Source organism: Vombatus ursinus, unplaced genomic scaffold (assembly GCF_900497805.2).
Source record: "Vombatus ursinus unplaced genomic scaffold, bare-nosed wombat genome assembly UNPS02014770.1, whole genome shotgun sequence".
In the NCBI taxonomy this organism is placed as follows: Eukaryota; Metazoa; Chordata; class Mammalia; order Diprotodontia; family Vombatidae; genus Vombatus; species Vombatus ursinus.
Window position 1 is genome coordinate 24,971,923 of NW_020954548.1, and position 22,014 is coordinate 24,993,936.

Below are 22,014 nucleotides of genomic sequence, written 5' to 3' on the forward strand. Positions count from 1 at the left end.
GATGGATGGATGGATGGATGGATGGATGGATGGATGGATGGATGGATAGATAGATAGATAGATAGATGGATAGATAGATATAGCTGAATGTGATCTGCATTCTCATTTGAAATTTTCTAGATGGATAAAATCACAGTTTCATAAATTCCTCTATGTAGTTAGTACTGCACATAAACACCCACATAATATATGCACACAAGTGTGTATAGGATATATGTGTATATGAACATGTACACATATACACATATACTACACTTTGTATATATAAATCTTTTTTTTTACACACATACACATTAATTAAAGGCATAGTGGATGGAATGCTGGGCCTGGATACAGTGAGACCTGAGTTCAAATTTGCTTCAGATATTTACTAAGTAGCTGTATGACCATAGGCAAGTCATTTAACCTCCCTTTGCCTCAGTGTCCTCAGCTATTAAATGGGAATAACTGCATACCTTGTGGGGTTGTTGTGAGGATCAATAAGTTAATATTTGTAAGTGTTTATTGTAGTGCTTAGCATGGTGCCTGGCACATTTTAGGCTATATACAAATGCTTATTCCCTTCCCCTCTCCCACTAGATAGATAGATGGATGGATGGATGGATGGATAGATATGTTTGTGTATATTTTCTATAGATCTAATACATCATGTTATAATATTAGATATATATGATACATAATACACTAGATGTAAGATCTAATATGTTTTAATATTCATATAAGATATGTGTATTTTATTTCTAATATATCACCTATGTTAGATATATAATATAAATAATATGATACAATAATATACTGGATACATAATATACACACATATCTATATATTTACTTGGTGGGGAAGGGCACAGGAATAAGCATTTGCATATAGCCTACTTTGTGCTACGCACTGTATTAACCACTTTACAATAAACACTTTACAGGTAATATTTTATTTATCCTCACAACAACCCCATGCTGTAATTATCATTTAACAGTTGGGGAAATTGAGGCAAAGGGAGGTTAAATGTCTTGCCCAGGATCATACAGCTGTATTTACTAGCTAGTAAATGTCTGAATCCATGAACTCAGGTCTTACTGAATCCAGACTCGGCACTGTATCTGTTGTGCCTCATAGCTGCCTTTAATTAACATTATGTGTCACAAACTTTACATATATACACATGCATAATAGACGTGTATACATATATGTATGTATCTTTTGACTTAGATTTTCATGTAGAGTAAATCTTTTACCATGGAATCAGTCAGATATACTAGAAGAGACTCCAGAAGCTATCTAGTCTCGTTCTACATACATAGGACTGTAGATAAACAATTTTGGCCTGACTTATTTGAATGCCAACCATAATGACACAATTTCATAGGTACCCAATGAACATTAGTTGATTAATTTTTCTTAGTTATTTTTAGGGAAAGTTTTAATAAGTTGAATTACTTATATGAGGGTTTAACAAATATTATCGTCAGTAAATCATTTTATTATTTATGACATTGAAAACTTTAGTCTTTCAACTTTTACTGCAATAATTTTACTAGTTGATTATATAGCGAGTTTGTTAAAGTTTGTAATCTAAACTTTTATTTTTCTTTTCTTTAGCTGCTAACTACACAAAGGATTTCTTCTGTGGGCTTGGCATCACACTGATAAGTTGGTTTACCAGCTTAGTTACTGTTCTTATTATAGCGGTGTTTATTTCTCTTATTGGACAGTCTCTTTCATGGTATAACCACTTTTATGTCTCAGTCTGTCTATATGGGACTGCAGCTGTGGCTAAGATAACACTTGTGCATACTCTTGCAAAAAGATTCTATTATGTGGTAAGTGCTGTAGATATTTGATTGCTTCTTGCTTTCTTCTAGAAGTGAAGAAAAACTGAGATCATAACTGTGATGATGGAGAAGGATTAAACATAAGAATTCCATTTGACAAATACTATCTTAGGTCTCGGTTGCTATACTGGAAGTGTTTCTCAAATCAGGGGTTATGTTAAATAGGTCAGGGAGCTTGTAGTATACTGAACTGCATTATGGTATTTGGTATTCTCATCAGTAAGGCTTGTTAGGATAGGCTTTTTCCATCTCTTAGTTATGTCCTCCTTTTTGTACATATAACTCACTTCCCATCAGCCCCTCCCTATTAGCCTTTTACTTTGTGTAACCAAGAAAAGGTGTTTTCTTTATCTGATTATTATCAGTGGAACAGAAATGTTGCCAAGCTTTTTTCTATTTAGTTAGAGGTACACAGTGAAACATTTTTAGAACAGTTGTCTTAGAAGAAGATTTAAGTTGTATTTTTTCAAGCAGTTTTTGGTTTTAATGCATGAATATTAAAAAAAACCCTAACAACCCTATAATGAAGAATCCTTGCCCTGAGAGAGGTGAACTTATTTAAGTCAGCCACTTAGCCAGAAAAGTATAGGTTGAAAAGTACTAGAATCAAGTATTTGACATATGTGTCTATTTATGTGTCTATTTATGCTCTCTATAAATTCAAGGCAATTGATGGAAACATTTAGTGGTAATTAGATTCCAAAAATTGACAGTATTATTAGCTAGATTTTTTTTTATCTTATTTTTGTTTGGGGTAGATTTTAAATGAGTATACTTTTTTAGATAAATCTGGATAGGCTGCTTAACAATATTTCTCATGGACGCTTCAAACAATCTGGGAACCAGTATGTGTTATATATAAGCAGGTACCATAGAAGAGAATTGCTCAAAAATTCCAGTCATGTAGCTTTGTTTATTCAATCCATTCAGCTTTCTGTCCAAGCCAACTTCAGAGAGGTTTTACGCCGTCTTGTCATGGTTCTTATGTTGCTGTTTATAAGTTCTTTGGAAAGTTACAGAGACCTTTGAAGTTTTTCATTTGTAGTCAGTTAAAATTCTAAGTAAATCAACTTTAATAAGAACTCCTTTTGTATCTCAGACTATCAGTTTTTCTTCTTTTAAAAACTTTAAACAAATGAATTTTGTATTACATCTATGACTTTTTTCCTTTTATACCATGTGACTTTTCTCCATTGACAAATTTGTAAAGATACTTGTGTGCTATTGCAAATAATATCAGTTACAGGATGATAAAGAACTCAGATAAATGAGTTCTGGACATTTGTTGGACTCTTGCTTCCTGTGTTCTTTTCCTTTTTCCTTTGTGTTAATTTCATTAATGCTTTTGAATTTTCCCTTAGCTTTTATCATGCTGTTGAGTTTTTAAGAGAGCAGACTATTTGTACATTCTGGGTCTTTACAGGAAACCATCTTTAGTTGTTAGAGGCAGCAGAATCTGTCTCAGAATACTGTCTCTCATGTAGACAATTTCCTGTAAGAGAATCCTCTTTGTACACTAATAGAATTAATATTATTAACTTGAAAATTCTTAAATATAACTTAATTTTTAAAAAAAAGAGCTTGGAAGTTGACTCTATAACTTAAGCCAGATTTTAAATTTGGAAAATTTTCAAAAGTGCTGCCTAATTTTGGTTATATGCTTACTCTCAAAGTACTTAAAACTGAATGGGACTTTAAAGCTATCTTGTCTAGCCCCATCATTTCACCAGTGAGGAAACTTTGTGAGTTTCAGTGAGTTCAGTGACCACGGTGAAGCTGGGAAATATGTCTGAGCTCACCCAGTAAGTAAATAGGAGATCCAGAATTTGAAATCAGGTCTTCCTACACAGTGAGAGAAAGTCTGGGGTCATGATCAGTGATCACTCAGATTTCTGTTCTTCTTGAGTTTGCTGAAGTGGTACTTCTTTGGCAGTCATTTTTGGTGATATGTACACTAAGAGTTTTCTCAAAGAACTGTATTCAACTTTATGATAGAGTTAGAAAGGCCCCAGTGGTATTAATATAAAGTCTTATGTTTTAAAATTATACCTATACAGATTGTGTACAGTTCATTCTCAGGAAATTTCCAATTGAGATCTTATTATTGTTACTTATAAAATTATTTTTTGACTTTTTTCTGTTCCTTTTTTTTCTATCTGTTTTCATTGGTCCAGATTCCCTATTCAGGAATGTGTGACAGAGACAGCCATACAGTTAAGGAGAGGGTGAAGGGAGATGGTAAGGGCTTCAGAAGTGCTTGTTCTTTGGTCACAGTTTGAATAATAATTACTTCACTGTATAGTTTCACCTGTGTGAGTTAGATTTGGTGAAGATGAAATTAGGAATCAGTATGCAAATTGGATGGAAATAATTTATAGTGAAATACAGAGCCGTGTCCTTTGAAATTCTAGAATGGGAATCTGTCTTAGTTTATTTCCTCCATTGTGAATTTCTTTAATTTTGGGGTGTGTGTGTGTGTGTGTGTGTGTGTGTGTGTGTTCTCACACATGTGCCTACCTAACAACAAATAAATGATATAGGATAAGAAATACTGCCTTGTATATAGTAGGTGCTTGTTGAATTGGATTATTGAATTATTGAATGGATTGCCAACTTTTCAAACACTTGAATAAAGAAAGGGGAGACTAATTGAAACTGCTAGAGGAGCAGAATGCCTTTGGTATTAGTAATTAATTGTCATTTTCAGTTGGTGTCAGATCTGTTTTGGGGAGCAGGATCCACTGAACCTAAGGTACATATTATAGTGATGGTGGAGTAATATTTTTATTTGAGTTGTCTTCGTATCTAGAAGAATTACACTTTCCTACTCCTTTCCATTCCTCTCTTAACTTCCTTTTGCTTACATGTCTCACAGTAGTTCCCAGGGTAGAGATGTGGAGCCAGAATAAGAGCAGGGATTTTGGGTGGTAGGAGGAGCCTGGTATGGTGTGATGTAGGGAGAGCCCATGTGAGCTTTCCTATCCTGGTTCTTCATTCTGGAAAGCTAGATGAAAAGGAAAATAATAAAAGTGTTCATTTTTCTAGTGAGGCTTGGGCACCCATTTTAAATGTATATGGTTACTATTCTAGTACTGGTGCTGCTACTACTACAACTCTGAACAGCAAGAGTAACGGTCCCTCTTAGCAGAGGGGAGGATACTATGAGGGCAGATGTAGTCAGATATAGAAACTACATAGTCTACGTATTTGTTTTAATTTTTTTTTTATAGGAAAGGGTTCAGTTCCAAGGTGGTGAGAGGCAGTTGGAAGACATATCTAAGTATTATAGTTAGTAAAAACAAAAGGCATTAAAAAAAAACCCCACAAAAAAACCCAAAACAACAGAGGCAGTGTGACCCAGTGGGTGCAGAGTTGAGAGTCCTGGGTTTAGTCCTTGTCTCTGATAATTTATTAACTGTGTGTCCCATGGCAAATCATTTAATCTCTCTGCCTCAGTTAACTCATCTGTAAAATGGCTTCACAGGGTGATCACAGGGGAAGCATTTTGTAAAATATAATTTTACTATATAAATGCACTATATAAATGTGAACTCTTTATTTAGAGTAATTTATTAGTTCCAGAAGAAGCGTGGTTTTAGGTGGAATAATGTTTTAGGACACAGTTCCATAGGAAAAAATGTCATAATAGTCTATCAGCTCAACAGTGTTTCAATAGGGTTTCACAGCTTTGATTTGGTTGTAAGGTATTAATGATACTGCCAAACAGTTATTTATCCTTTGCTAGGATATGCCTGTATGGGAGGAGGTTGCTTTGTCAGTGTTAACTTAAAAAGATACTGAAGTGATTACATTAAATTGAAAAAAAAAACCGTCCCATGAAAATTTCTGTTTTTCTTCCAGCACACAAGTGAACAATACCTGGGAGAGGTGTTTTTTGACATCTCGCTGTTTGTGCATTGTGGCTCTCTTCTTCTGCTCACTTCCCAAGGACTGTGTTCTGCATTTATTAGTGCTATCTGGGTGGTGTTTCCTTTGCTCACAAAGCTGCTTGTCAATAAGGATTTCAAGCAAAACGGTAGGAAATTTTTTCATACAGTTGTAGGGGAGAAATTTCCCCTAATTATACTCCAGATATGTTTCTTGGGTATGTTTTTTTCACCTTGATCTACGCTGTGTGGGGTGTTTTTATTTTAAGTGCCAGCCTTCTTTACTATGGTAGTTCCCTTTCCTTTCAGTTCTCTAGGTTAGTGTTGATAGGGATCTTATATCTAAAGTAGGAGATAATTCTATTTATTTTGCCATTTCTTATTCTGTTAGACTTTTACAATAATCTAAGTTAAAAAATGATAAAAATATACCTGAGGTTCTAGCAGATATAGCTGAATGACTTCTAATATTAAAAATTGAAATACCTAGGCTCAGAAATGAGAGCTTTGAGAGAAGATTAGGCTCATCTTGCTTTGGGGATGAACTTTCTAGAATAATGCCTCATTATCCCTTCCACAGGGTAGTCTCTGTTTTTTTCTTTAGCTAAGGACATGGTAATTACCATTAGCAAGTTGTCTTCCCCTCTACTTTTCCCTTCAAAATGGGAAAGGTGAATAAGTAATTTACCGTCTCTTATAGATTACAATAGTCTCTTTGATTTGGCTCAATTTTCTGGAATTGCCTCAAGGTCCCCCTATTCTGACTGTTGATATGGGGTTCTGGTTAGTCTATCAATCAGTAGTCTTATTAGTTTCCATGACCTGGTTGTTGCCTTCACTTGAGTTTTTCTAAAACGGTAAAAATATTTAAATTTTAGGTACTTTGCAACTGTGTTTCTAGTTTCCAGAGAACCATAGTTAGGTTGTAGATGTTATAAATAGGTGGTTTCCTCAGCCTAAATTTGAAATTAATGATTAGACAGTGGGTAGAAGAGTACCCTTTGAAATCTCCTATGCTATTCTTTTTTTTTTTTTTGGCTAGGTGATGGGGTTAAGTGACTTGCCCAGGGTCACACAGCTAGTAAGTGTTATGTGTCTGACATCGGATTTGAACTCAGGTCCTCCTGACTCCAGGGCCGGTGCGCTATCCACTACGCCACCCAGCTGCCCCTATGTTATACTTTCTTCTCAGCCTCTTCAGTATAGATCACAAACAAAAAGAATATCTAAAAAATGATTCAAAACTGTTGGAAAGTTGCTTATGTGTGAGTTCAAAGGCCTCAGTTATCCTACTAAAATGTGCTCCTAGGCTGTTCTCCAACTTAATCCAGTATGCATTTATTGATTAGCTTGCTGTGTACAAGAGATTGGGCTAGTTGAAGAAAGGAAAAAACACTACCTGTCCTTCAGGTGCTTGCATTCTAAAGGAGATGCAAAATATGAACAAGTACTGTCTTGCCATGATAATTTAAAGAGAGAGCAGGAAATTAGGAGGACCTCTCCTAGTAAATGGATGGCACATGAACTGAGCCCTGGAAAGGAAGTCTGTTCCTTTTTTTTTTTGGTCCGGACTAGGTGAATATTACTTTTGTCTACCTATGCTCCTGTTGTGCCTCTAGTATCTTACTCATCTTGGCTTCTGTCCCTTGGATTCTTCCCATCTGCTAACCTGGGTCATTTTTGTCCTCTTAGATCTCATATCTATTATCACTATGGCATCCTGATATAAATCCAAACTTTCTCTTCTTTCTCTTCATCTCCAATTCCTTGTCTTTCAAGGCTCAGTTCAGATGCTGTCTTTTCTATGAAGCCTTCCTTAATACCATCCCCATCATGCTCCCCCACATTGTAAATAATTCCTACCTCCTCAGTTTTCATGGTCCCAAGCTTGCATACATATTGTAGCCCTGCCCCCAGTGGAATGTAAGTTCTCAGGGTCAGGGACTATTTTGTTTATCTTCAGCAGACATACTCATGTATTACATATCCACATACACATATATTTTTTATATGCTACTATATCTGAATCAGCCTGCCGCCTTACTCTCTATTTCAAATTTCACAAGGGTGACAATAATATTGAACATTTTTTCTCTAAATGTTTAAGTAACTAGCAGATATCTTATAATTGCTTTTCAAATGTTTAAGTAACTAGCAGATATCTTATAATTGCTCTTCAAATGTATGGTGATGATTTAAAATCTAGATCTGATTTCGGGATAGATTGTAAATTTTCTTTTCTTCTCTCTGCCTTACAGGTGCTAAAGGAAGATTTATCATGATTTATCTTCTGGGAATGTTTGTCCCATATCTTTATGCACTGTACCTTATTTGGGCAGTGTTTGAAATGTTTACACCTATTTTAGGAAGAAGTGGTTCAGAAATCCCACCTGATGTTGTGTTGGCTTCCATTTTGGCTCTCTGTGCAATGATTTTGTCTTCCTATTTTGTAAGAAAAATTTTAGTTTTTCTTTTTTATAGCAAATCTTTTCGAGTGCCAGTTTGTGGTAGATATAGCAGAGCTAGGTCTTGTTTATATTTTAGTAGTTGGGGAGGATGTATTAAAGGGATAAGTAGCAACACAAGTATGGTTGAATAAAAAATCTGTGGGTTACTGACCTAAGCTAGTATTTAATTTTGACCTTGGTTTCTACTTAAAATTCTTTCTAAATTGTGTTTGTTATATTCTGCTTTGAGATTGTGGAAGCTATTGCAGGTGACAGTTGAGTTCCATTAGTGGAGTTCACTTGGTACAGAACCTCTCTGAATGGTTATTGATGTTTTTTTATGAACCTTTAGGAGAAAACACATAGCATTTAGGTCACATATCACAGCTCGGGGCAGGGGAAACAATAATTCATGGCTCTAGTAATAATTTAGTAGTAATATCTCATTCAAAATGAATTATTGATCTGAGTAATTAGTCAGTAAGCAATTATTAAAATGAGAGAGTTGAACTATATGGCCTCTTAAGATTCCTTCTAGTTCCAAATCTGTGATCCTATAATTATATTACCTCTTATGTCTTGGAACTGTTCTGCTTTTATTGATGGGAAGAAACTAGAGGAAAGAGAAGTCAAATATGCCATAATTCATTAAGTTTTTTGAGAGAGAAAAGTGCCCCTTGGAAGACTTCTTATAATGAAATAACTATGTAACTTCTTGATGTTGTAGATTGTAATTATTTTTTATAGTTTTTCTATATTCTAGCAATATCAAAGTTAGTTTCTTGTTAACAAAGAAACTTCTCTGAATAATGCCGTTTGAAACCTACTATCTCCTTCAGTGATCTTTTCTTGGAATCCTTGTGAATTTATTAAAGTTATTTTCTTGAACCTAACTAAAATCTGTTTAAGGAACATACTAATTAAAACCTTAGGGTTACAACAGAGTCAAAACATTTATATTTGAATCCTGATTCTACTACTTTAATATCTCTGGGCCTCAATTTCCTCTCTGTAAAGTGGGGAGTATACTTACTTTTACAAAGCTGTGATTGTTGTGAGGATCAAAATGAGATGAATGAATGAGCATACATTAAAGCTCTTTTTATGTTCTAACAACTGTGCTAAGTGTTGGGCGTGCAAATAGGAAAATAGAACCCCTGCTCTGAAAGCATTCACATTCTAATGGCAGAGACAACATATACAGAAAGTTCAGCTTCAGGGATGATGGGAAGGGCCAGATTTCCTAAGAGCGAAATTATGGAGTGGGAATAAGGCCCTGGGATACTGAGCTTACATCAGTAGGTAAGGTGATAGTGCTCGGAGCCTGGAGGACCCAAGAAGACCGTAGCAGAGCATATGGTATGGCTTGATCATCCTCCATCTCATCAGAAGGGGTAGGTTTGGTGCAGGGGTGGGGAACCAGCGGTCTTGAGGCCACATGTGGCCCTCTAGGTCCTCAGGTGTGGTCCTTTGACTGAATTCAAGCTTCATAGAACAAATCCGTTGTGTTATCTCTCTTGTAGGAATGTGGTCAGGTGCTTTGTAAACCTTAAAGTGCTGTAAAATGAGAACTGTTACTGAACTGCTCCTTCCCTCACGCTTCCTCCCTCCCAAACCTGGTTAGGTTGTAATACTGCTCACATTGGGAAAATATGAACACTTTTTCCTCTTAAATAACTAGGTTGTGCCTATTCTCCCTTTCCTCTGCTATGTCAGTGTTTGTTTGGTCCTCCAAAGGAGGTGGGCATAGAAAACCAAAGATGAACATGTTTTGCACCTCAGAAAGCTGAGAGAAAGTTGAAACTAGTGCTTAAACTTGGCTGACTTGTTTTTAGTTGTTTCTGTCATCCTTTTCTTCCCTGGGCTATGGATAATTGAGATGTCTGAAGTGTGACAATAGAGATTATAGATTGGTGATCCAATCAAGGATGGAATAGTGCTAGGCTACCTTACCTATATTTACGACCCTCTAACTTAAAGGGGAAAAAAAATCAGTTCCTTGAAGAAGTGTTATATCTGGGGATAACAGCTAGATTTTCACAATTGTGAATAGAAGTTAGAGAAGAGAAATGTTGAAATAACCAAGTACTTTGTTTTCTTTGCTTGTTATTTATATGGTTTAAGTGTGGACGGAATTGCTAAGACTGGGTCTACTTAGGTTCCTTAGTTTGTGCTGGAAATTGAAAAGTATTTGAAACTCTTCTGACATTTTTATCTTCAGCCTGTACTACCTGTGTAGCTTTGGGTAGGTCACTTACCATCTGTAAACATGAGGGAGTTAGACTAGAAATCTCCAAGGCCCCTTCCAGCCTCTAGAAAGATTGAGTGCCCTGCCTGAGGACACAGAGATAATAAATTGCACAGCCAGGACGTGAACCTAGGGCCTTCACCTCCAAATCCCGTTGTCAGTCAACAAGCATTTATTAACTGCCTATTGTGTGCCAGGCACAGTGCTAAGCAAGTGTTCTTTCCACCACACTGTGTTGCATCTTCCTCCTAGGATTGACATTCCCTAGGTTTTATATATCAGGAGGCTTTGTGATCAGGTTCTGGTAATGAGCTTTTCTGCTTAGCTGCGAGTCCTCCAACAGCAAAGACAGGCTGTTAGCAGTACAGCGCTAACGTGATCGGCTCTTACCCATAGGGCAAAAGGCAGACTCATCTGTTGGTCATTTAAAGCATTATGACTCCAATCTGCTTCCACATTACTCCCCTTGACACATTTGAGGTTCCATACCAACTGGCTTACTTTTTATTTTGTTTATTTTTATTTCTCTTCCTTATTGATTGGAGGTTGATAACTTTAATGGTTATGTGATCTTAAGTGAGTCGCTTCTCTAGGCCTCGTCTTCTGATTGTTCTCTAAGGTCCTTTTAGTTCTTAGTGTGATGATAATAGTGATGATAGCTGACATTTATGTAACACTTTAAACTTTGCAAAGTCTTTTATACACATTTTTATCCTCCCAACTTAGTGAAATATGTATTACAGGTATTATTATTAGCACCATTCTGTAGATAAGCTGAGGCTGAGAGAGATTAAGGGATTTGTTCGTGGTCACAGCTAGTAAGGGTCTGAGGTGGAATTTGTTTTTTTTTTTTTTTGTTTTGTTTTTTTTGCTTTTTGATGAGGCAGTTGGGGTTAAGTGACTTGCCCGAGGTCACATAGCTAGTAAATGTGAAGTGTCTGAGGCCAGATTTGAACTCAGGTCCTCCTGACTCCAGGGCCAGAGCTTTATCCACCTGAGGTGGAATTTGTTCCATGGTCTTCTTGACTCCAAGTCCAGCATTATCTCTAAGGCTAGGATGATCTTCCAAACACCTATTTAGAGCTAGTTTCAGTTAGCCATTGACAGAATGCCATAAAGCCATGTCATGTAGCCAATATGTTTTAGGTTGTATTGAATTTAGAAGTTGTATGTAGAAAATAAGCTCTGTGAGGGAAGTCTACCATCTCACTTTACATCCCCATTGCTTCACACAACACTAGGCACACAGTAGGTACTTACTATTTATTGATTTATTGTTTTTAAACACATTACCAGTCTTGAAGAAATTTAGAGATACCACTCTTTTAATTTAATACTGCTGCTGATGTTTTCTTACTTGTCAGTACAATTGGCTATTATTCTTTTTTGGTGCTATGCCAAGGTAGTATTACAGTGTTATGTTAAAAGAATGAATGGGTGTGAAAGGAGTGCACAATCATTTGAGAACATATAGAAAATTCACCCCCTACTTTGTTTTCCCCAATTCCTGACTAGCTGCATGTAAAGTCAGACAGTATTATGGCTGATGTGATGGTGTGCACAGCTCTGTGTATAACAACATCTGCTCTGCTGGGATCCCCTCATACAATCAGGATCCTCTTTGCGGCAAAGAAGTGTTGGATAGTGCTGTGTAGTAAACTCCTCGTGACTTTATTTTTGTTAAATGGTAGAAAAAGCGTACATTGTAATGACTCAAGTCAACATGAGTGCTTTTAACAGTACCTTTTAACCATTAACAGTATCTTTTAACCAATGTTATCTGTTATTGATGCCTTTTTTTGTGTTTTGTACTTCAGATTACCTTCATCTATCTTGCCAAAAACACAAAGGTGACGATATTTGCTTTGGCTTCAGTATGTGCAATTACATTCCTTCTTGTTTGCAGCGGCATCTTCTTTCCATATAGTGCTGATCCTGCTAATCCAAAGCCCAAGAGAGTCTTTCTTCAGGTAAAAACAGAACTCTCTTTCTCTCTCTCTCTCTCTCTCTCTCTCTCTCTCGCTCTCTATATATGTGTGTATATATATATATATATATATATTTTTTTTTTTTTTAAACCTTTTTATGTTATTTTAAGACTTTAGGAAGATTTTGAGTTTCATTAGTCATCGGGAAGTCAGACTCCCATTCTTGGTCTGAACTTTGTGAGCTGATCTTGGTCTTTTTGGTATAGAGCAGTGAGGAAAAAGCTGAGTAGTGGTATGCTCATCAAGAAGAACATTAAATATTAATTTTCTAGAGGGTTAATAGAAACATGTTCACTTAGCCAAACCAGAACAAGCAAAAATAAAATGGTATGTTTTCAAAGTCACTATATGGGGAAAATGTGTGAGAAATAGATATTAAGTTTTAATACATAATTGCTATCAGTATATTTACAAATTGTCTTATGATAAATTTAAAGTTGTATTTCTCTAGACTGACAACAAATCTGAACTCCCCTAAACTTTGGCAAAATACACGCTGTTTTGTTTTGAAGAATGCTGGTGAAATTGAAGAAAGAGTTGACTTGTGTAGCATCACATGATAATGGAAATTGATGAATAACGTGATCTTTGCACATTATTTTGGATAGTTGGAATCCACTACTCTGAGCTGCTCTAGAGTAATACTAGTACTTGATTAGATTCAGCCTCCTTGTCCTCTTGCTCTTATTTTTGATAGAAGTACTGACAGGTTGTTAAAGAAAAATAGAAAGGAATTAGGAATCCTGGACAATTCCTGCTGTTTCAGTGGCCCCTCAATTATTGACAGTTGGATGTATCTTATTTTCAAACAAAATAGGAGAGAAGAACTAAAAGTAGGAGGTTCCTGAATATAGAGATTAATTGTCTTAGGAAATAGGCTTGGGGAACAAATGAATACATATGGTATGGAGAAATCTTATTTTATCACTACCACATTAAAGAACCATTTATGGGAGCTTCAGTTTGGTTTCAATGACTCAAGTTTTCTTAATACTTAACTAACTGTAAAGTTTACATCATTGTTTAGGGAGAACTGCATTTTAATTTTTTTTTTAAATTGTCTTCTGGTGTGATTCTTTATCCTTTTTTGTTTTTTGTTTATTTTTTATTAATCAATGTTTTTAATTTTTCTCTAAAGCATGTAACTAGAACATTTCATGGCTTGGATGGAAGTGTGGTGAAGAGAGACTCTGGAATATGGATTAATGGGTTTGATTACACTGGAATGTCTCACATCACTCCTTACATTCCTGAGATCAATGACACCATCAGAGCCCCCTGTGAGGAGGCAGCTCCCCTCTGTGGTTTCCCTTGGTATCTTCCTGTTCATTTTTTAATCAGGTTGGTAGGAACATTGTTATTTTTAGGGCCCTTTGTGGATGGAGATTTTTCTAATACCTATTAGTGACTTAGTGTTCCATTATTAAATATTTATGCTGATGAAGAATCATAAACCCTTTGTACTGTATTTATGTCATTCAGAATTCTGCTTGTTTTGTGGGATAAATTTTCTTCCTGGGGTAATTTAGTTGTCAGCCTCAGGGATTCTCTCTTAGGAAACTTTGGAAAGGGTGGACTTGCTCAGGAGCCTCTGTCATGAGATAGCAATTGAGCAGGAAGCTTCAATCTCATTTAGCTTGTTTAGGTATTTTAGAAAAATCAGAAAATTTTTCTAGAAAACCTTTGGCTCAAGGCAAGAAGAGTCAAAAAGGGTAGTGGTCGCAGGGATTGAAGCCTTTTTTATAAACCTCACTTTTGGTGATATATTTTTGACTATTAACTAATTCTCTTGGTCTTTCAGGAGATGCTGCTTAGATTCTCTCCCCACAGAGAGAATTAACCAGTTGATTTTTGAAATCACAGTTTATTGCCATAGAAATTACTACTTTAATATGCACTAGACATCTTCAGTGCTTCAGATGGTGTGCTGAAAAAAGTGTACATTATTGCTTCTTCACTTAAAATTCCATAATATTTGAAAAGCATTTCTAAAGCTCTAAATATCTTTTTTTTTTTTTAAATAAGGAAAAACTGGTATCTTCCTGCACCGGAAGTTTCTCCTAGAAACCCTACTCACTTTAGGCTTATATCCAAAGAGCAAACACCCTGGGAGTCTGTGAAGTTAACCTTTGAAGTAACAGGTAAGTAAGGTTAATCTGTCTTTTTACTCTTTCTTTTACTTTGTGTTTTTCTAATCTAGTGTTACAATGAGTAAATTTGGAAAGGTTTGTGATTCTCTGAAAATGGTTGAGTCTGGTTAGCATCGTCATACTTCAGGTTAACATTTGCTACCTTCATTTGGGGACTGGGCTTCAATTCAGCCTTTCATTTGGCACAAGTAGACTTGTTTTATTGATCTTATCCTCTTTTGCTGTTCTTTCCGTGGCCTAAAGCCATCTTATGGTTCTTTGTTTCTTTTGGTAGCTTTATTTACAGGGCAGTACCTAATGTGGGAATATTTGTCATTTCTGTAATGTGGTGCAGTTGCTCTTTGAAAGTGAGCACAAATGCCAGATCATAGGTGATGCCTGTCCTTATCAGAACCATGACATCTTTGGGGGCTGTGCTGACGGTTGTACATATCAATTCCCCTAGAAACTGAAACTCATTCTCACTGACTGTTCTGAACTGTATAAATGTGAACTAGACTTTTGGGGTGAGTCAAAAGATATTTGGGACTTGAACACTCACGGATACGTTTTTAGCAGGAAAGTGCTGACTTTTTACCATTATAATTTTCCTTGGTCAATTTAAATTATTCTGCTTTTTATTATATAGGTCCTAGTCACATGTCATTCTATGTCCGAACACATGAAGGGTCAACACTTTCCCGATGGTCTCTTGGCAATGGTACACCAATTACCAGTAAAGGAGGAGATTATTTTGTATTTTATTCTCATGGACTGCAGGCTTCTCCTTGGCAATTCTGGATAGATGTGCAGGTGGGAAGAAGAAAATTGATTCTGGTTTTGATTTCCCAGCACTTTTTACTTTAGAAATTTCTCTAACATTGAACTTGTCATTGAACTCAGCTAGACTGTGTCGGTTAGAATCACCACACTGGAGATGAAATGGAGTGATGGTTCAGGTGAGAGATGGTTCTAGAAGGAAAGCGGTACCTCCCTGTGATTAGACATGATGTTTAAAAGATGTATGCACCAGGGTGACTGTGAAATGGACTGCTAGAGCTGGAGTTAATTTAAAGCAGAATCAAATCACTCAGCACTTAACTTTGTACCTAACATACCTGTTAAGTGCCTTGGGTGATTTGTTTTGTTTGAATTCTGACTTTGACTCACGTTGAAGAACTTCATGATAGTGAGTTTTCCCTCTGCCTTGTCGGGGAACATGACTAGCACAAGACAGAGCAGCTTGGTTGTAGACTTTTACCTTATTTGGTTAAAAAATTTATTTTAAAATTATTTTTAAAACTCTTGCAGCAAGACATCATTGAAAGTATTAATTTCTCTAAGAGAATAGTTTTTTAAGTTGGCTGCTGGCACATGCTTGATAACAAAATTCTATTTTTCTTTTTATTCTGGTATGTAAACTGCCCATTTACTGGTTCTCTCACTCATCATCGTTCTGCTTCTTGAGGCTCTTTGACTAGTAAGTAGCTCAGGGGTACAGATATATGCATTTTATTCTCCCTTGTGCCTCCCATTTGGGCAGATTTAAATTATATTTGGAATGAAATGATAATGACTAGGTCAGGATAAGAGGGACTAAATGCTAAATGAAATCTACCCCTTTCTTTGTACCAGGTCTCAGAAGAACATCCTGAAGGAGTGGTGACTGTGGCCATAGCTGCCCATTACTTTTCTGGAGAGGACAAGAGGTCTCCCCAGCTGGATGCCTTGAAGGACCGGTTCCCAGATTGGACATTTCCTTCTGGTTGGGTTTGCACCTATGACCTATATGTATTTTAATCTTCTCTGTCAGGTTGTAGGAACATGGCTCATGCCATACTCCATTCCTGTGCGACCTGGAATATGGCCTACGGAAGATAGTTGGCCCAATTCAGAAGTTATTATTAGATGCTCTCTGTTGCTTTCAAGTGTGGTATGGAAGCTGAACTTCTTAAAAACTAGGGGGAAAGCCCCTCTTGACAACTAATAGTTTTGCTCTTTCTTGCTTCAGCTAGAAGAGAGGCTGGGAAAAAGCTTCAAGCAGCAGAACACTATAGGATGTGGCCTTTTTGATTCTTGAAAATACCAGGGAGTGAAGCCCATGTGGATATTGCCATTTGCAAGGGTGTCTCATTTTATGTGACCTTTAAAAAAAAAAAAGGGAAAAAAACACTGCTCTATAATCGTTCACTTCAGGATCATGTAGAAATTAAGTGATGTCGAATTAGTGTTATGGAGGGAAATAGCATTTCTGATTTAAAGCCATAGAGTATTTTTGTGTTGTTCAGTAGGTAGAACAACATATGAAGTAGTGATTCTAACTAGAACTGAGCTGTGTAGGGGATAATACGCTTGTGTGAAGGTTTGAAACTGAACAGATGATCTCTCAAAGTCTCTTTCCAGCTCTAACAAACTGTAATTCTTAAAGAAACTGAAGAGTGCTTGTGCATTACTGCACTTGGAATATTCACCAATATTGGGAATTGCATGCCAGTGTCTTGGATCAGCATTGCATATCTTGGCCTTGGTGTTTTCAATGCCTTATATTTTAGAAATGTGTGTACTTGCTCTTGAATATACTGCTTTAGGGAATGGAGAAGCCAAATTTTCCCTTGGGTTCTCATAGGCCTTTCTTTTCACAGTACTGTTAGTACTGGGTCCAGAGAAAGATAGATGCAAGATGATGACTTCCTGCATCAGAGCACTGAGCTGCCCCTTTGGCCTTTTTTTTTCTTAATGTGGTTGAATATTTTATAAATATTTATTCTGATTTATTATTTAGGATTCATTATTTTTCTGGGTTGTTTCTGCATCTTTTAGATGTTTATTTACCCAGAAGACACTGCACTGGGTTCATGTCACCTTCTGTTGTATGATTAGTTCTATAAACCTGTTCCTTTATTGTCTACCATGACTAGTTTTCCTTGAGTTTGAAGATGTCTTTTAGTGAGATTGGACACCAGAACATACTGTGCAAATGTGATAGTGTCCAAGAATGTGCTTTTTCATTTTGAAAAATTTTTTATACAGCTTATAGGTAGCTCTCCAGGAGTAGAAATGCTTTGGTGTGTATTGAGTCCCTATAGCAGACAGATTTAAGCAGATGGATAGTAAATTCTATTAGATTTTCCTTAATTAAAAATAAAAAAGAGGGCACACAGACATGCTTGTTGAGCTTCAACAAGTACACAGGACTACAAACTAAAAATTCATTTGTTTTATTAAGATAAAATGGATGAGGGCCCTTGATTAGAGATGAAAAACAAATAAGTGTCTACCTCTCTGAAATGAGCACAGTTTATACATCCGATTGAAGTGGGAGTAAGATGGAGAGAAAAGTGGTCAGTTTTCACAAGCTGGGGACCACAGAATAGGATAGTTTGCTTAAACCTTCTCTGTAAGTTGTCTGCCTGATTTGTGACTCATTCAAACTAATGTGAGTGCTATAGACAGTAGACATCTGAATGCTAGATGCCACAAGGCCTGGCTCATTGCAGCATTGCTTTCTGGAGGCTTAGCTATTTTTGAGACACCACACTTTCCATTCATAACCCGCTTCAAAGGGCTGCAGAGTCTGTGTCTAGCTACCACTAGGCGTTTTGATGATAGTTCATTTCTAATTTTGTGTTGCTGAAGTTTGAGGTAATTGGGAACAGCTGTTGCAGGTAATTCTATCGCACTGTTATGAAAGTGAGATAAAAAGAACAGAGATTCTCTAGAAATTGCTAAAATAGGTGCAGATTTTCTGTTCTTGTGCTTAACCTGAAATCCGAAATAAATGATTAGATGTATTATTAGGAATAGCTATAACTGTCCTAGAAAGCCAAATAATATTCCCCCGTGAGTTTTTCCTGGATAAGGAGGGATGCTGCTGCTCACTTTTGATGGTAATCATGATTTTCTTCTTTACTTTTTGGAATATTTGTCCTTCTAAAAAATTCTAAAAAAAAGTCTTCATTTAATTGGGTTGATCATTATGAAGTTTGGCTGACATAGGAGTTGGGCTTTCCAGGTGGTTAGTACAGAGATACCCACTAGTCTATTAGAATGTTAATGCAAAGAGATTGCATTTGTGCATTATATGCCAGAAATGTTCAAATAAATTAAACATTCAGAGCTATTTAATAAGCACATTGAGCTGTTCTTGTCAGATCAGTAGCATCTGGAATGAATGAAGTCATTCATATTTTTTAGAGTCTCTGACAAGATCATTTCACTGATTCATTTTGAAAAAGGTCTTTTAAAATCATAAAAAATGCTCTATTTTACACAGCACTTTAGCTGTAAGTAGCACAGTGTTCGGGGAAAAGTGTGAGGAAGGGTGACTTAGTTATTTCTGAATTTTACATTGTGCCTCTGACTTTAAGAATGATTGTCACATGCAGTTTCCTGTTGTCACAGTTTAACAAATGTACATAAGCATGCTATGAATCCTTAAAATGTTACCACTGAAGCAATAATTGTGTGCATATTTGAGGAATAGATAGCCAGCTTGCTGACTCAGGAAGCCTTCTTTATAAAAATAAACATACAAATTGTGTGTATGTACATGCATATGCGCGTGCGTGCACACACACGTGCGCGCACACACACACTCACACCTAGTTGTTGATTTGAGTTGCCTGGTTTGTTTTGGATTATTGAAGATTTACTTGCTGCCTTATGTTACTTAAACTTTTTAACATCCTGCTTCCTTTTTATAGGGAAACATTATTCAGCCTCTGAAATTCTCCCTCCTTCCCTTCACTCCCTTTCCCCTCCTTTCAAAGGTTATGTAAGTTTTTAAAAATCTGTTTTGATTGTAAAATTGTAATTAAAATATAATCATGGTTGTTCTTTAAGGTGGATGATGTGACCAAAGAATATAACATTTTAACTGGAATGTGTGCTATGGTAGGATTTTTACCTTTGATTGAAACTGTACATTTCAACTTCATAGAAATTAAAGCCGAGTTATTTGGGAGTTGCTGGTTGCTCAGCTGCAGTGGATTGGAAGAGATTGCTACTCAAATCATCAACATTTGAAATGTTAATAAAATTTTTTTAAATAAAGAGATGGTAAAATGAGTTAAGGCTCAATTAGTTAACCATGTTTTATTCCTTTTCTCTCTCATCGTCTTACCTTCTACCATCCACTCTTAAGTCTAGAAACTCTCCCTGCAGGTTTTTCCTTAGTTTATGTGACTTTCAACCTCAATCTGTCACTAAAAGTTGAAGCAATTAAGGGCCTTTATTAATTATGCATCTCCACCTTGAGCAACAGCAAAGCACAAATGCATACACACACATATTACTTGGCTTCATCTGTATTTTGGGGGGCATGATTTGTTAAATCTTTGGAAAGGCTGCTAGGTTGGTATTTTGAGTAGTCATTTTTACTATTTCCTTGTGCTTTACTGAGGACAAAATAGGGTGCCATCTGTAACAGTTTTCCCTCCAAGTCTGACTTTAAAAAGTTACATAAAAAACTCAATACCTGGTTTTTGTTTCCACACAATGCAAAATGTATTTGTGTCAAGTGGGTGTTCTGAAAAAGATTAAATTATTCATGGCTGATTTCATGCTTTTAGCCTTTAAGATTTTGAAACCACATAAAGAACAGTGAAAGCTGTGTTTTGTTGATCTTATATGTTTGTAACATGTAACTGACTATGAGCTGGCTACCAACCTAAAAAGACTGACTGATTTCAAAATAATCACATGTCTGCAACCAAAATGATTTTGAGCTCAGTAGGGTGAGGACCCCTCGGGAAAAAAAATATCATAAAAGTCTTTGTGCTCACTAGAAATTTCTGTACCCTCTCCATAGGAATTGTGTAGGTTCAGATAATGGTTGGGCTATATTTGATCATATTCTCTAAGAGAAAATAAGAATGAGGGTAAGATTTAAAAACAGTGTGTGGTACGGTGTTTTTTAAGTGCCTACAGTTTATATAATGTGGTGCTTGATATGCAATAATAGCATTATCACTTTAAGGTTTGCCAAGTGCTTTACCTGTCTCATTTGATCCTCATACCACCACCATGAGATGGGATGCAAATAAATACTACAATAGATTTGGTAGGTTATAAGGTGGAGTATATTAGGAATATAAATTTCAAAAGTACCCTAGAAAAATTTGAAGCAAGGAGTATTCATTTCTGTTTATATTTTATAATGATAGCTATAGAGCAGACCTTAGAGACTACCTTGTTGAATCCATCCAACAATCCATTTTATAAGACAGCCCCAGGGGTCAAGGTCATGCAGGTAGGTAGGGGGTGGCAGTTTGGGAATTGTACCCAGGTCTTTTAACTCTTAATTTCAGTGTCTTCACTATAGGGAAGGTTTCATTGAAGAGGTAGCATTCAGTTTGGCATGTAGTTGGCACCTGACATTCTACCCATTTGCTCCAACCTGGGCCTTGAGGAACTTCTATAGGGAAAGGTAAGGACCAAGTTTCTGCTATTGGAGATGACTCATGAGTACATGGAATGGCAAAGTACTGAATAAGAGGAAGAGTAGTCTGGTTGAGCTGGAACATGGTGTGCAAAAAAAAAGAATAACATGAAATAAGGTTGGGAAGATACACCAGAACTGTTGTGAAAAGCCTTAAATGCCATGCTAGGTATTCTGATGTCATGGTCAGACACAATTATCAGGAAGATTATTTGGACAGCTATATATTTGAAGAGATGAGGTCAGTGGATCAGTTAGGAAGAGTGTTCATGTAACCCCCAGCTGAGGACTTGTCAGCATAATGGTCATTATTTCTCCTATATCATCTTTTGATTAAATATCTCAAATAAATCTTAATAGTAATATCTGAAGTACATTTTTTTTTTTGGCAAGGCAACTGGGGTTAAGTGACTTGCCCAGAGTCACACAGCTAGTAAGTGTTTTGTGTCTGAGGCCGGATTTGAACTCAGGTCCTCCTGACTCCAAGACCGATGCTCTATCCACTGCGCCACGTAGCTGCCCCTCAAGTAAATTCTTAATAAGAATTTGAGTTGGTGGAAGGGAACTCAGGAATAATCTTATCCCAAAAGCGATCAATCAGTATCTGGGAACTCAATATCTTTTAAGTTAGGAATTTTTCCTTATTTTGCTTTTGTTTTTCTAACTTTTATTCATAGGTCTTCAGTCAGAACAAATATTCCTCTTTTACATGACATCTCTTCAAGTATTTGAAGACTAACCACTATCATTCCTAAATTTTTTTTATTTGGCTAAATGTGCCCTGTTCCAATTTCAATACATTTAGAACTGGAAGGGGCTTTAGACCAACCTATTAGATTTTCTAGGATTTACTTATGGGTAAGAGACTTAGCTGGAGATATGCTATAATAATACTCTTTACATTTGTTGAAAAAGTTTATGACCCTCTTCCCCACTCCCAATCTGGGTAGGGTTTTCTTGTGCATTGAAATATTCTGCATATTAAGTAGAAAACTGGTGAGAAGGCCAGAGGTATAGGATGGTATTAAGGGCCTTAGCATTTA

General features: G+C 36.4%; 1 protein-coding gene across 1 annotated transcript in view; it reads left to right on the plus strand.

The window, feature by feature from the left end:
* ERMP1 (endoplasmic reticulum metallopeptidase 1) overlaps positions 1-19,611 on the plus strand; it is a 48,309-nt gene extending 28,698 nt beyond the window's left edge. The window contains exons 8-15 of the mRNA XM_027862774.1: positions 1,601-1,821; positions 5,695-5,869; positions 7,979-8,169; positions 12,233-12,385; positions 13,542-13,744; positions 14,429-14,544; positions 15,182-15,345; positions 16,168-19,611. Coding sequence (XP_027718575.1) covers positions 1,601-1,821; positions 5,695-5,869; positions 7,979-8,169; positions 12,233-12,385; positions 13,542-13,744; positions 14,429-14,544; positions 15,182-15,345; positions 16,168-16,332 — 1,388 coding nt within the window. The 3' untranslated portion in view covers positions 16,333-19,611. The remainder of the gene's footprint in view (positions 1-1,600; positions 1,822-5,694; positions 5,870-7,978; positions 8,170-12,232; positions 12,386-13,541; positions 13,745-14,428; positions 14,545-15,181; positions 15,346-16,167) is intronic.
* The last annotated feature ends 2,403 nt before the right edge of the window (positions 19,612-22,014 follow it).